This window comes from Lipotes vexillifer, unplaced genomic scaffold (genome assembly GCF_000442215.2).
Source record: "Lipotes vexillifer unplaced genomic scaffold, Lipotes_vexillifer_v1.1 scaffold410, whole genome shotgun sequence".
In the NCBI taxonomy this organism is placed as follows: domain Eukaryota; kingdom Metazoa; phylum Chordata; class Mammalia; order Artiodactyla; family Lipotidae; genus Lipotes; species Lipotes vexillifer.
Window position 1 is genome coordinate 1199333 of NW_006794028.1, and position 15985 is coordinate 1215317.

At 47.6% G+C, this 15985-nt stretch overlaps 1 protein-coding gene across 1 annotated transcript in view; it reads right to left on the reverse strand.

Annotated features, from left to right (window-relative positions):
- Positions 1 to 9444: 9444 nt before the first annotated feature.
- SIPA1L2 (signal induced proliferation associated 1 like 2) overlaps positions 9445 to 15985 on the reverse strand; it is a 110961-nt gene continuing 104420 nt past the window's right edge. Inside the window, exons 19-21 of the mRNA XM_007466991.1 lie at positions 15437 to 15560; positions 14411 to 14492; positions 9445 to 10723 (exon numbers count right to left, since the gene is read on the reverse strand). Coding sequence (XP_007467053.1) covers positions 10577 to 10723; positions 14411 to 14492; positions 15437 to 15560 — 353 coding nt within the window. The 3' untranslated portion in view covers positions 9445 to 10576. The remainder of the gene's footprint in view (positions 10724 to 14410; positions 14493 to 15436; positions 15561 to 15985) is intronic.

The following is a 15985-nucleotide window of genomic DNA, read 5'->3' on the forward strand; positions in this document are numbered from 1 at the left end:
CGAGAGTGTGGTTTCCACCAGGGCCGCCCAGCTTGAAAGCAGCCATCGCCAATATAGGTGTTCGTGGGTGTGAATTGAGAAATTAGTCCATCATCCTGGTGCGCTCTGCCAGAGAACAAAAATGACTTTACAGCAACTATGCTTCCATGAAAACACACACACACACACACACACACACACACACACACACACACACGTATTCCTATTGGACAGCACTGGTATATAAGATGCATTTTCTTTCTTTTCTAAAAATTATTGCTGCAGGATTGATTTTTATCTTACTTAAGTATCACTCATGCTCTCAATTATTCTTTAAAGATTGTCAATGATATTCTGGTAAATTCCTCTATACACTGCCAACCACCTCAGTCCAGAGGACAGAAATGATCTAGAATAGTTGGATTATGTCATAGGATCACTTCTAGAATTCTTAATTTGATGACCTCAAAAAGATGTTAATTCTATTACTTTAAATACCCTTGGTTATTCTCTTTGACAAATAAATCGTCAAAACGGGGACAAAAGGACTTTTTATGAAGTTAACCCCCATGTTTTGTTTGTTTGATTTCTGGTACCCACAGTGTAAGATGTTCTCCTATCATGCCTGGAAAGAAAGCGTTGTACTTGCAGCAGGAGGTGGGAGATGAAACGAAGACCAGACGAGTCGTGGGAATGAGGACTGACCAGCTGGCGTTCCTGGCACCCGTCTTTGCCCTCAGCCTCCTCTCGGCAGACAGCGCTCAGTCGGTCCTTGTGTTGTGAGAGACGTCACGGTGAGTCGTGGGTCCTCTACTGATAAAGACGTCTCTCCTGAAGCACCACCCCCTAGACGCCAAGGCTGTCTGGAAATAGTCTGTGGCGGGGGAGGAGGAAGAAGGGGGGGAAAGGGGGCGTGGTCACGGGAGGTGGTTAGGAGTTCTATTTCAGTGGGATGAGCCATTCACGTCACTCACGGAACAAAGCTCCCGCAAGTACTAGCAGTGTACTCGAGAATATCATCCATACATTATCTAGATCCTAGATTCTGCTGACATTGTTCCTTCCAGGGTTTTCTGATATTTGACAACTCCTAGGCCCAGCTATCACCCTTAAAAAGCACAGGCTTTGGGCTTCCCTGATGGCGCAGAGGTTGAGAGTCCGCCTGCCGAGGCAGGGGACGCGGGTTCGTGCCCCGGTCCGGGAAGATCCCGCATGCCGCGGAGCGGCTGGGCCCGTGAGCCGTGGCCGCTGGGCCTGCGCGTCCGGAGCCTGTGCTCCGCAACGGGAGAGGCCACGACAGTGAGAGGCCCGCGTACCGCAAAAAAAAAAAGACTTCCTCAAGGCCTGGACATAGTATGCACTGGTAAGACAAAAAAAAAAAAAAAAAGCACAAGCTCCTCCAGGTGGAAAATGGACAGAGGGCATCTTGAACAAGAACTCACTGGGAGTCTCAGCTTCCTCAGGCCAGGCTCTGCCCCTTCTCCTAACCTCAGTGTATGAACGCTCCTGGTGAAGGACAGCGGGGTACGCCATCCGTGGGGTGACGTAGCCTGTCCAGGCAACCATTTAAGAGCATTTACCTCTTAACTTCAGAACTGAGTCACGCCCTAAGCAGTGGGCTCAGCCAAGGGCGTGTGGAACACTCATCCTACTTTCTCTTCCTGCCAAGGCCGGTGAGCGGAAAGGAAGCAGAATTTGGGGGGAGTGCATATTAAAACTCTACCCTCTGCTTGCGTAGCAGTCAAGGGCACCAACAGCTGTTTCGCGGCTCTCTCACAGCCAGCCAAGGCCTAGCACTGGCCGCAGAAGCTCTGTGAAAACAAAGGGTACCCGATTAGCCCCTTGATAACTGCCCATGGCACTGTTAACCATGACCTCTCCAGGTAAAAGTGCCAGTAAGTGAGTCAACACAAAGTCCCAGAGGCTCAGAACAGAAGTGGCGGGTTGGGGGGCTGACCCCATGTCCTCCATGACCACAAATTCCATCTTCCTTTCTGGCTGGGCTCTGTCAGCTTGGGTGCAGGGCTGAGCTGGATATTTCTCCTTTTGGAGGAACAGGAAACTGGGCAATGCTCCTACACCTCCGCAACGGTGATTGGGAACCTGGAGAGTCTCGAATCTGACCTGTTCTACATCTGTGCCTTGATTTTGCTCAAGGGTTCAACAGGCCAGGTTGGAAATCACCACGGGAGCCAGGCTGTTAGCGGGTTCAGTAGGATAGAGTTTATGATTTCAGGCAGTGTTGAAAAATTAGGATTTCCCCAAAGATTCCTCATCTCAAAGGTATCCAGTGACGCTTCTTATTATTACTTCCTTGTCTTGACCTAACTTGACCGAGATTAATCAAATCTTGGGTACAGGTATCCTTACCCAAAATGCAAACAGTGCCCCAAATTCACAAACACAGCACTTCCTTTGATACAGCTGAAGAATAACCTTACTGCAGACCGTGTTACAAACCCGGCCTTGCCTGGGTTCCCAGCCCTCAGTCCATCCATCCAGCACGAGTCCTCTTTTCTATAAGGTGAAGCAGGTGGTTCCTCCTAGCTCTGTGGCTCTCCTTCCTTCCAGTCAGTACCACGGCCTTCTCATAATGGCCTTTGTTGTTTCTTCCTTTGAGGCGTGGTTTCCAGGCTTCGGAACCCTCAAGCGCCCCCAAAGCTATTCATCTTTAATCCCTTCCCCTGCTGCCCTGGCATCTGATCTCACCCTTTAGCTCATCCAACCTCCTTATCCTACCAGATGCTCCAATGGCAGAGCTAACTGTGAACATTTAGGGCCTGGAGCAAACCTTTCAGAATCATTCTTCCTCTGCTCTGCATTAATTACCAAATTAATCACTCTTTGGAGAGAGGGCTTCTTTCCTCCATTGCTTCTCCCGCGGGCCTCTGGAGCACAGCTTCTTGGAATGACGTCTGTCTGAATATATGGCAATCGATCAAACTCTGGCTGCTCTCTGACATCCAAAGAGCACCCTGGTGGTGGTTTATATTTTCCTGCATTTGTTCCAACAAGCCTTTATTTTTGGTGAGGCTGAGTTTTCTGTGTTCTCTGTGCTTATCCATCTCAAGTCCCTGCAAACTAACTCATTCATGTTCCCAGCCCTAACCTTTTAAACAAATGTATTTATTTTTAATTGTGGCGAAATACACATCAACTTGACCGTTTTCACCATTTTTAAGTGTTGAGTGCCGTGGCATTAAGCGCATTCATATTTTGTGTGATCGCTGTTATCCTCCATCCACAGAACTGTTTCCATCTTCCCAAACTGCAAGTCCATGTCCATGAACAACAGCTCTCCATCCCCCTCCCCCAGCCCCTGGCACCCACCGTCATACTGCTTTCCCGTGTCTGTGAATCTGACTGCTCTGGGTACCTCCTGTAAGTGCAATCATACAGTAGCTGTCTTTCTTTTGCTGGTTTATTTCACTTAGTGTGATGTCCTCAGGTTCATTCATGTTGTACCCTGTGCCAGAATCTCTTTCCTGTTTTAGGCTAAATAAAATTCCATAATAGGTGTACACCATATTATCCATTCATCCATCAATGGGCACCTGGGTTGCTTCCCCCTTTTGGTTCCGGTGAATCCTGCTGCTGTGAACATGGGTATGTAAATATCTGAGTTCCTGCTTTCAATTTTTGGAGGTAATGACCAGAAGCGGAATTGCTGGACCACATGGTAATTCTGTTTAATTTTTTGAGGAACCACCATACAGTTTTCCATAGTGGCTGCACCGTTTTACATTTCCGTCAATGACATGTAAGAGTTTCAATTCCTCCCCACCCTGGCCAACACTTGTCCCATCCCTATATCCTTTTCATTTACGATGCAATGCATCACAAGGCGTAATTCAGGAGAGGGCAATGAAGTCTCAGAGAAGAATGAAGATAACGGGTTTCTGGAAGAGGCAACAGTTATTGCAGGAGGGCTGGCTGTGTCATATTTTCTAAGCAAAGTATTGCAAATGGTCATATACGTGGGCAAATATGTTTATAACTAAAATATACATCTATAAGTTAGATGTTCACATCTGTTAATGTAATGTATTTAGATGGTAGAACCAAGCTCATTCACCCAAGTAGTTCTTTGAACAAGTGAAGGTAGGATTCTTGCAGGCATCTTTCTGCACATGGCTACGTTCTTGGACAATATCTAAACAATATAATTTCACATTTGGAAATCATTGTCACCGGCAGGAATAACCCTCATACAAACAACAAGACAGCAGACAATTAAGGTGGCCAAGTTTATTTAGTTCAATTGTACATTTCAGGGCAAATCATTTAAGAGGTTCCTGCTTTGAAAGAACAGAACAAGAACCTGTTAAATTAGGAAGAAACACTTGATTTCAGAGTTCATCTCAACAATGAAATTAGTATAAGAGGGTGTGTCCCTCCTAGGCTTGTCTCTTTAACTAGGTCACTGCCATGCTTCCCTCTACTTACTCAGCAGCTCAGAGATGAAATGGTTTTAGAATGATGCTGGCTGAACAATGAATGGCCTTCGGATCGTTTAAGTAAGGCAATTATACTCCAAAAAAAAGAGTAGCAAGGAAAAGAATCACGTAGGAGTCAAGGGGTTGACCCCGCTGACCCCTGTGCCCTGCTATAGGCCATGTCGCCTACTTCCCCAAACAATGCTATCTTGAGCTCTCGAGTGCTTAATTTACAGGGATATAGAAGGCCCAGTCTTGGAATTCTCTATGCATAGAAATGGGCATTGTGGATTTCAGCCTGCTGTTTGGCAAGCCCTCAGCCCAGATGGGGTTCAGTAATGACTCCTGCAAGGTGTTTAATCAGATCCTAGAAGAGCCCATGACTGCCATGTTTAATTATTCCGATTTAATGGAGCATTCAGCTAGATCCCACTTGGTTTGCGAGCAATGATTACGGTCATGGGGAAGAGGGGCCGAGGACCCAGACAGACACCCGGGACCCAGTGATGCGCTACACAGCGATAGAGGAGCTCTGCCAGGGTCTGACATCTCCAGATGCAGATGTGTATTTATAGCCATTTTCTCTGAGCCAGCACCGATTTAGTCGAGGCAGATGATTTACTGAAACGCTATGGCTCTGAACCTCCTCCTGCACACGGCCTTCCTCCCAATTTCACTGCACAGGGAAAGGCTGCGGGAGCAGCTGATATTCAAACAACAGAACTTCTGCTCCAGCACCTAACAGCCTGATTAATGGGTGCTGATGATCAGGACATTGGGAATCTAACCCTTCATCGTGTTCTTTAATAATCGGGCAAAGATACTTGCATGTCAAAGGGGCAGCTTATTTTTTATTTGCTCTTGTGAAAAACCAAGCTGCTCTGCAAATTTTAGGTAGGTCTCTGACATGAGGGCTGGAAAACGGAGGGTGGTATATTTCAGAGTCTGCAGACGCTAATGGTTGAGTCAGAATTTTGACTGTAGGGATTGAATGGGGCAGTGAATTTTCTTATATTAAGATGAACTGGAGGGCGCTTATAAGATTTTTTTTTTAAGTAACTTAAAGGCCCCGAATCTTATATAAAATGCAAGAATGTCACCTTTGCAAGTGACGCTCATTTAAACCTTTTGTAAAATTCACGAGGAGATTTTCTTTGGGCTTAAGCTTCTGCCTAATTCCTGCTATTGAAAGTCGGGAAGCTTGGTCTTTGGGTTAAGTTGGAGGTCACAGGTCAGAAACCCAATGCATTCCTTGGATTTTGCGGGTTTCTTACCATGTTCCGTCGCTAAGGAGCATAAACAAACACATTTCTCTCCCACCTGCCTCTAATCAGGTGTTGAATTAAATCCAGTCGACTCTATCTACTCTCCTTTCTGCTAGTGACTAGTATGCCCAAACTGTGTCGGCTAGAACTAGGGAAATGCTTTTAAACTTGTAAGCACCAAATCCACAAATGCTCAAGTGAACTGAAACTCTCTCTTACTAACCAGTCACCCAAAAGAGCAAAGCGTCTGTAAAAATTTTCATCACCTCCTCCCGCACACCCCCAATCTTGGAAATTCTCAGGAAAAAACATTGGCTTGATTTCAGAGGATCTGAGATTACTTAATAACCTCCAGAGGTTGGGACTACAAGTGGGGGGCCTTGGCAGCTTAGGAAGGCTTGCGTGAGTGCAGTTTACAGTGACTGCGGCAGAGGGGTGGCTTTGCCATAGATGGCCGCTTGTTCAAGTGACCCACCATCCTTGTTGGAAAGAGAGTAGGGTCAACTCTTCAAGAAGTCATATTCACAGCTTCTCCACAACTGGAGAGTTTGTCGGTCCATCTAACTTTCATGTCTGTTCTCTCCTTAAATTGCTGTCCAGGCTTCCCGGGCCAACAGTTTACATAATATGGAGCAAGACACGTTAACATCCGCGTGCTCGACGCCTAACCACAGTCACAGTTCCTGAAGAAATCTATCAAGAGCGTGATTCTTGGGCTTCCCTGGTGGCGCAGTGGTTGAGAGTCCGCCCGCCGATGCAGGGGACACGGGTTCGTGCCCCGGTCCGGGAAGGTCCCAAGTGCCGCGGAGCGGCTGGGCCCATGAGCCATGGCCGCTGAGCCTGCACGTCCGGAGCCTGTGCTCCACAACGGGAGAGGCCACAGCAGTGAGAGGCCCGCGTACTGCAAAAAAAAAAAAAAAGCGTGATTCTTACTGCATTTTGAATAGATATCTCTTTGGTCTTTGGCTCTGCAGAGAAGCAGCTATGGTTTATGGCTTCATGAGTTTGATGGAGACCTCGGTTAATGACATGTCATCAGTTTCTGCATTTTAATGGGCTAGCAGGACAGCTGACTCCTGACATTTCAGAGATAATTGTGGTATCAGTAAAGGCAGGACTGTATTTTTACGCTCTCCACCCCTGCCCGATATAAGTTATATTTTTAACGATAAACCTGCTCCTTGAGACTGAGAAGAGCAGGATAAAGCCTCTGAAATACGAATTAACTTTGTCACATATGAGAATGGCCTGAATACATAATAGATCACTGCCTATGGTTAGAAAAAACCTGCTCGATATCACTTATTCTAAAATAAAAATGATTTCTAGTAGATACGTTCTAATATTTAGTTAGTTTGTACCCAGGAAGTCCTTACAGAAAGTCAACGTGTTTAGCTGCTAAGGGGGGTACCTTTTGTAATTAACAGTGTCTACGAGGACGCCAAGTTGCTCAAAACCACATGCACTAAGGGGAACTCGACACAGGGATTTTCTACAGCTTGGCTGTTGACTGGAAACATACATTTGAAAAAAGTTGAGCAGGCCAAAATTCATGCGGCCATGTTCTCTGGCATGGCCACCTGGCAGAGTCGAGAGATGATTCATTCTTTGCTGGTACAGACTGAGAAGTATTTCTTCAAAAAAACCCTTCTGGTCTGTAGGTGTGCCCTAGGGAGGTGGGATGACTCTCCATTCAGCTAGGTTTGGGTCAGGTTCCTTTGTTTTCTCGAAGCAACGTCAACCTTTGTATCCGCTTGGTTGCCCTCTGAAGCAAAAGCATCCATCTCTGCCCAGTGACGCAGAGCTGCACGCAGGCCCTGGCCAGTACGCACAACTATCCGTAGTTCAGCTTTTACCGAAGGCAAGAGATGTTTATGGCAAACTGTCTGGTGAACGTGCAGTCCAGTGATTCCTTTGAAGTTTAGGGCTTATCCCTGAACCAAACCTTTCCCTCCAGTCTCCCACTCAGCAGCAGCTCTGTGGGTTCTACCTGCGAAGACATTTTCAAGTGTGACCCGACTCCTTGCCCCCATCTTATCTGCTCGCATCATCTCTCACCTACGGTGGGTCTTCCTCCTCTACTCTTTTCCTTATCCCAGGCGTTGGTCAACGATGCTAGCGAGTGGCCTGCAAGCTAAGAATGGCTCTTCCATCTTTAAAGGGCAGTAAATGAGAACTAAACAGGCAACAGACAGTATGTGACTCCCAAAGTCTAAAATATCGACTGTATGCCTCATACAGAAAGTCTGCAGGCCCCTGTTCCATGCAACTCCCCCTACTTTCGGAGTCAGAGTAAGCCTTTAAAACACAGGACGTATAATAAAATAAACAAAACAAAACAAAAATAAAACATAGGACACGTTACGGTGCTTTCCTCCTTCAACAGCTTCCTTTTGACTTAGAATAAAATCCAGACTCTACTCTGGCCTAGAGTTACTTAATGATCTGGCTTTTACCTGTCTTTTCGAACGTCTCCTTCTTTCCCCATCACTACCTACATCCTTTCTACAGACTTTCTACAGCCTTTGAACTTGTGTCCCCTCTGCCTGGAAAACTCCCCCCAGCTCCCCCTGGCCTGCTCCTTCCCCCCTTTCAGAAGTTTCCTACCCATGGAGGCCTCCCCAAGCACACTGTCTACACCTCTGTTCCTCACCTGTAGAGAGGGGATGATCTAGGTAGCTGTCCTTTAGGGTTGCCATATAGACACAATGGACACAGAACAGTGCCTGGCACACGGTAACGAGTCAAGCAATGTAAGTTATTATTACAGTTACTACAGTATAATTTTAATAATAATTAAGGGAGCCCATCCCAGGCACTGTTTATTTCTTTGAGTTTCAAATAATCGGATGCCTGTCTCCCCTTATTAGACTGTATGCCCCGCAAAGACAGGGCCCAGCTGGTCTTGATCACTGATGGCTCTTCCACTCCTGGCAAGTGCCTGGTTCACGGTGAGAGGGAGAGCGGGGAGGGAGGAAGATGCCTACCTGGCCCACGAAGCCCTGGCTTCCTGAGAACCCGCAGTCCCTGGGTGTGTCCTGGAGGTGCGCCTGTATCTTCTGCAGGGGTGGCTTCAGGAAACAGCCTTATGAAGCCTCCTGCTCTATCTGCTGCAGGACCGTTTAGTTTTCAATACGCCGCTCATGTGAATGAAGCCCACGTGAGAAATCCCTCTGAAAGGTAAATTCTAGGAACCACTCTGCTTCCTCCAAATTCTTGATACGGTTTCTGTTCTCGGAAAGTGGAGAACTCTGTACCGTGATTACTGTGGTTCCCTTCCCACTCTGGCTCACGTTCTGTCTTCTTTCTGTCTCACCTTTGATTCAAGTTTGCAGTTTACTCCTTCCTGATTATTTTTCAAATCCCTATTACTTTATTGCATTTATTTTCTTGTAAGCAAGACCAAATGCTTTGCTGAATTAAAAATTTAAAAAAAATCAAAATGAAAGGCAATCTTGGGTAAATCACTTGACTTTAGCTTCAGTTTACTGAGCTGTAAAATGGGAATCCCGGCACCCACCTAGTAAGGATACTGTTAGGATTCAATGAGATCTATGAGAAGTGCAGAGGACAGTGTCTGGCACGTGGCAGCCGTTAATCAGTGCTAGTAACTTTTTACTTTAAATCAGGTTGGGATTCTGTAAGAAGGCTCAGTAGTACTCAGTACAGATTAAGGTCCTAAATTACCAGGAATAAATTCTCATACACTCAGATTGTTGACATATTAGAACCCCAAAGTCTACATTCACCTGACAACACTGTTCCTTGTGTGGACTCTTTTAAACATTTATTAAAAAAGCAAAATGTACGTTCATCTCAAATAGAACAGTTAAAAATGGTAAAGCAATACAAACAACTTGTTACTAGCAGCATCCAGTTGTTAGAAGGAAGGTCCTGCCCCACTCCTCACTCTGCTTGGGCAAGCTCAGCCTTTTCTGAGCCCGCTGCTACCAACACTGCCCTCCAAAATAGTGCAGGTGAAACCAAAGTTTATAAAATTAACAATTTAAGGTTAAATAAGCTTAAATAAGGGTGTTAAATACAAGACACTTCATCAAAGCTTCTGTACAAAGATAAAACAAATTTGGCATTGTACAAGTGATTCTGCTGGCTCATGGCACACAGGGGAGCTCTCCTAAGTAAGCAGATTGACTCTTTTTTTTCAACAGAGCATTAACTATACAAAAGTGAACTAAGAGTTGACGTAACTACTCAGTGAGCCATTTACAAGGCATATGTATCTTTTCTTTTCTCTTTTTTTAATCAGAACACTGTTAATATTCAGGCACCGTTTTGCTCCTGCAAATAAATAAGTCTCTAAAGGAACTGCATTTGAACTCGTGTTAGACACATCAGTGCTTTTTCTGTCCCCCTCCCGACACGGCTTTTCCAACTATTTCCCCTGCCTCTTTCTTATTGCTATGATAATGTGGCTGTAGAAATAAAAACTACTGTACATCCAAAAAAATAGAGCACCTTTAACATTAAAGTATATGTCTGATTATTTGTTCTCATGTTTATTTTACAATTCTAAAGCCCAAGCTATGGTCAATTGTTTTAATATCTCTACCAAGTCACCTGATATATAGGACATAAAACCCAACCCTCGTCCCTCAGGAGGGGAGCCCACGCAGAGCTCCGTTTCAGCAGAGCCTCAGAGGGCCACACTGACACCAGAGTTTACATTCATCTCGACACCAGCGTTACATTCATCCTCACGAGCGTTGCTCTTCGCGGTCACAGGGTGGCTCCCTGTGCTGCTGGGGGCGTGGTGCTAGACAGAGTGGGACAGCAAGCACAGCTACGGTGGGCTGGAAGCACAGCGAGAAACCACATGTTGGCGACTGTAAAGGGACCCTGGGCTTCCCCGGGGCCCCTGGCTGGGCGGCGCTCAGGTTACGGCTTTTTGTCGATGGTGTTGAAGAACCACTCCGTGAACTTGCGCAGCTGGGCCGCGGCCGTCTGTGACTCCTCCTGAAGCCGCAGGTTGTCCTGCCTCAGATGCTGCACCTCGGCCTGCAGCACGGCCTTGTCCTGCTTCTCCTGGGGGAAGGGGGTGGAAACAGATGGTCATGCATCTGCCGGACACATTCTCTCCTCCCAGCTGCGGTCCGAACGCTTCTACCCTTTTTTTTTTTTTTTTTTTTTTTTTTTTTTTTTTTTTTTTTTTTTGGGTTGAGGCGAGAGGGAATCTGATTGCCCGCTCTGGTTTCTACCAAAAACAGGGGGGTGGGGACGAGTAACTCAGAATATTCTTTCCTTTCATCCCACTTTGCTCCCAACAGGAAGTGAGACAGCTGTTATACGGGAAGGTGATTAACCACAGTCTATACTATCCTCTATCTGAAAAAGGGGGCCTGGGAAAAGGTATAGCCTTGGACAGGAGGGCAGAGCTTCCTGGGTGCACCTCCTTACTGGACAAGTTGGAATCAGCATAGCTGCTGATCCTGGGCTTGTTTATCATGAGCTCACCTCATCTTAAAGCTTTCCTGGGACAGCGTATTTCCCTAATGACCTTCAAAGGGTGCCACTAAAAACTATGCACAAATTATCAAGACGTTTCAGAGACTTCCCTGGTGGCGCAGTGATTAAGAATCCACCTGCCAACGCAGGGGACACGGGCTCGAGCCCTGGTCCGGGAAGATCCCTCATGCCTCGGAGCAACTAAGCCCGTGCGCCACAACCACTGAGCCTGCGCTCTAGAGCCCGCGCGCCACAACTACTGAAGCCCACACTCCTAAAGCCTGTGCTCTGCAACGAAGAGTAGCCCCCGCTCGCCGCAACTAGAAAAAGCCTGCACTCAGCAATGAAGACCCAACACAGCCGAAAATAAACAAACAAATAGTATTAAGAAAAAAAAAGGTTTTTCATAAGAATCAGACCTGGAGTTTCCAATAGACGGTAACGGAAAACGTACAAGTTTGAGCTCCCAGACGCTGAAAGGGATGTCTTGCCCCAGGCGTGGGGGGGGGGGGGGGCACTGTCACAGTGGCGCTGGGAGATGACCTGATGGCTAACTCCGCAGATGCACCTGCAGCCCTGTGCCCACGGCCGTGCGGGTGAGCCGGGGGCTCAGACTCTTCAGGAGACTGGCCCCCTCGGCGTGTCTGGCCCTGCCCTCGAGCTTTGCTCCTATCTCCTGTCCCTTCTCACCTCTCGACCAAAGACACCGGTCCCAAGTGGAGGCTTGTGTTAGAACTCATTGCTGACTCAGCCCACTTCCCTCAGTCACAAGAGGTTCAAGCTCCTGGCCGCCCCAGGCCCCAGGGCTCTCATTCCCAACACAGCTCAGACATCCCCAGGGCCCTGCTGCGGCTCAGCTGCCCACCTCTCCTGACCCCTTGACCCTTTAACGCCACCCATGGAATGCGTCCTTTGTCACCGAAACCTGCTAAACTCTCAAGCTTTTCCCTGGATATTCCCTTTATCTTCAGCTGTACATGAGTCTTGACTCTCTCCTGGGGACGAGGGCACGTTCTGAAGAGCACAGGGCCTGGAGGCTGCCAGGCCAACACCTCGCCCCGGCTGCCCGGTGCAGGTAACTGCTCTCCCCTAAAATCCCAGCTCCTGTGAGAAGCCTGACATGAGCTGAAAGACCTGCCACCCCTGCTCTTTGCCATGGTCGACTATATCTCCACTCCCTCCCATCATGGAAGGTTCTAGAATGTGGTTCACCTTTCTTCTTTCCTCCTCCATCCCTCATGTTTATTGATGATCTTAAGACGCCGTAGATGTTCCACCTGATTCAGTCTTTGTGACCTCGAAGGCTGCCCTCCTCACCCCGCCTCTTGTGGCCATTTCCTGTACCTTGAAGCTATTACTGATAACCGCACACCTTCCTAAATGCTTCAAGCTCCCACTGCCTGACCACCACCTCTTGTCTTTCTAAAATAATTTCTCCAGTACCCACCCCTCCAAGAATGATTTAATCTACCAATCTTACCTTATTGTCAGCGTCCACTGACACCCCCTGTGGTGACATTATTCCTTCTCACCCAGCTTAGACTCTGAGTCCCTCACTTTAATCACATCCTATACACACTGAATGGTCCTTGTCTATCGCTCCTGGTCTTAATTTCTTGTCTGAAATCTAATATTGGTTAAGTTCAACTCTCTAACTTTTCTACACCTACATCTGGAGACAGGGTGACCAGCTGGCCCAGCTGGTCTGGGACGTTCTTAGTTCCAGCTTTGAAAGTTCTGTGTCCTGGGAAACCCTCCATGCCAGGCAAGCTGGGACAGCTAGCTGGTCATCCACACTGGAGGAAAATACCTAATTTATGCTGCAGTCTTACCAAATACATCTGGTCCAATTATCCTCCACTCTACACCTTACCCTCCATCCTTCTTAAATCTCTCACCCTCCTTCCCAGCGCTCACCCTCAGCTCTGGAATAAAGAAACCACCAGAGGGGAACTTTGCCAACCTGTCTCTGTTTGGACTACAGCCATACCTCGCTTTGCAGATACCAGTGTTTTACAGATTGAAGGTTTGTGGCAACCCTGCACCGAGCAAGTCCATCGGCGCCATTTTCCCAATTGCATTTGCTCACTTCGTGTTTCTATGTCACGTTTGGTGATTCTCCCAATATCCCAGACTTTTTCATTATTATTACATTTGTTATGGCGATCTGTGATCTTCAACGTGCTGTAATTGTTTTGGCATTGTTTAGCATAAAGAGTATGTTTTAATTAAGGTATGTACATTGTTCTTATAGACATAATGTTATTGTACACATAACAGACTACAGTATACCATAAACATAATTTTTATATGCCCTGAACAACCAAAATATTCATGTGATCCAATTTATTGTGATATTCATTTTATTGCAGGGGTCTGGAACCAAACCTGCAATATCTCTGAGGTAGGCTTGTACTCGTGTATGAATGCATGTGTGCACGCATGCACACGGGCACACACACACACAGACACGCACACACACTCTGCTCTGGTAACTATGTGTGGACCGTCCCTACCCCCATCCAGGCCAGCTCCCTCCTTGTTAGGCTCAGGACATTATTTCCCTCCCAAATGGATCATCTCCACCAGCGTTCATGCCAGCTGTCACCTCTCCCTTTTTCCACCAACAAAACCCTCCCCACGGCCCCTCCCGGCCTCACCATCACCCTCCAGCTACGACACTCCATTCCATTTCCCCGGATAGCAAAGTGGCTACTGATAACACGGTGCTGATGATCCAAAAAGAGCTCAGCAAATGTCTGTGGAATGAATGACTTCACATCTTTTGAGGACCAAGCTCGCACAGGTTGATGGGTAGAGCAGACGCTGACTCAGTAGGAGGAAGCAGCCTGGGGACACCAGGCTTCCTGATAGCAACTAACTCTTCTTAGGTCAGCTCATAAACGTTGGTGCAACTGATAACTCACTGAACTGAAAAACGCTAGCCTGCTGCATTTCTGCCTCATTCTGAAGACTGGGCATCCAGGGCTCATCCTCATTCAGTCCGATCTACAGGACCTTGTGTCCCCTACAATGAAATACAGTAGCTGTGGGCAGGGAAGATGGAATCAGACCCCAGGAGTCTCCGTTTCCATTTACTGTTGGGTTTTGATTACGGCAGTTACCTTTCTGGAGGGTTTTTTTTTTTTTTTTTTTTTTTTTTTTTTTTTTTTTTTTTTTTTTTTTTTTTTTTTTCCTAATAGTTAAAAAAGGTTGATTGTGTAAGAGAAAGAGTTCTGAGCACGGGCTTCCAATCGATTGCTTTACCTTCCGAAGGTCGGTCTGCAGCTGCCAAAGAATCAGCTCCAGCTGGTTGACTTTCCCGGTCAGTGTGGATGGAGGCCGCCCTCTAGCAAGGAAGGAAAGACTTAGAAAGACTCAAGCGTGCTGAGGTCAAGACACCGCAGTCCAGAGTTTTTGTTGGTAAAGTTTTCACGTAAAAAATTCTATTGTGTGCTTAGAGCCCAGCAAGGAAATAAATAAGATTATGTCAGATGTCGAAAGTGAACACATTGCTGCTTTGGTGGAAAAATCCCTCCTGGGTCGCTTTTGATTTAAAAGGGGATTCAGAATCTCTACAGGCATACACATCGCTAAGAAAGCAAAAGATAGGTGATCTAAATGCAGTTAGCAGCTGAGATTAGGTAGACCAGAACGAAGTCCTGAGAACCAAATATACACTCAGTTTCCCCAAATCTGCCTTTCTCTGTTAAGGGAGTATCAAGAGGCTCATCACCAAGATGAACATGCAAGTTGTTGATAACTCGAGTTGACAGAAAAGTTGGAATTAGGCGTGGGTGACACTGAAAGAACATACACTCTGTGGGTGATGAGCACGCCGAGAACATAGGGGTAGAGACGGCTCGCTCTCGGCACGCCTCAGCGGGAGCCGTGGGGCTGGGTGCGGGACTAGGGTTGGTGGGCGGGAGCGTGCCCTCGGCAGATGGAGGGCTGTCAGCGAGGTATCCCCGTCTGATGCCGCTGCAGTGATCAGGCGGCAGATGCTGAGCGGGCGTCACACCCTCCCACCCGGGCCGAGAGCCTCGCCGCCAAGGGCACTGACTACACATCTTGGCAGGACTCTCCCGCGGACCACAGCAGTTATGCTGCCAAGCTCCATCCACCCAGCAGCGCAGAAGCCGACTCAGGCCCGCTCGGTCCCTTCTCTGGGTCCTGAAGGACTGGGGAAACGCAGGTGAAAATGGTTTCCTGGCTGGCCGGGGCTGAGCTGAATCCCTGTTAACAACTGGGGCCTGGGACACGGGAGGGAGGCGGTCCACAGGAGTCACATACCCAGTGGCGTCCATGAAATCTTTGCCACTGCCAGGATCAACACATAAAGGCAGCTCCTGGGCCCCTTCCAGGTCCTGCTCGGGGTGCATATCTGTCAGGGTGCAGAAGGACGCCACTCTCTGGTCTGGGGATGGGAGACACACACAGAAAGAAGCATTAGTAACAGCCGCAAGGCACCATTTCTTCGTGGAAATGAATAGTTGCTAAATAAAACCTTCCCCTCCCACCAGTCAGTTACTGCCCTGTGTGAAACAAAACAAAGAACAACAAACTCAGGCAAGCTGCTGACAATCGGAAAGCATTCAGACTGGCCGTCCTTCTGGGCTGCATGACACACTCACATCACAGCCGGGGGAGCAAGGAGCAGACACTGGATCGGCTAGAGCCAATCTTTCTTCTGTCCGTATCCCAAGAGATGCCCAAGCTGCTGGCTGGGCGTGAAAGAACGGCGTCGGGGGACGACATGACTGATTCACAGAACGAAGGAGGGGGACATCTCCTCAAGCTCTCCCCGAAACCGGAGAGCTTCCTTGAGACACAATGGCCCGG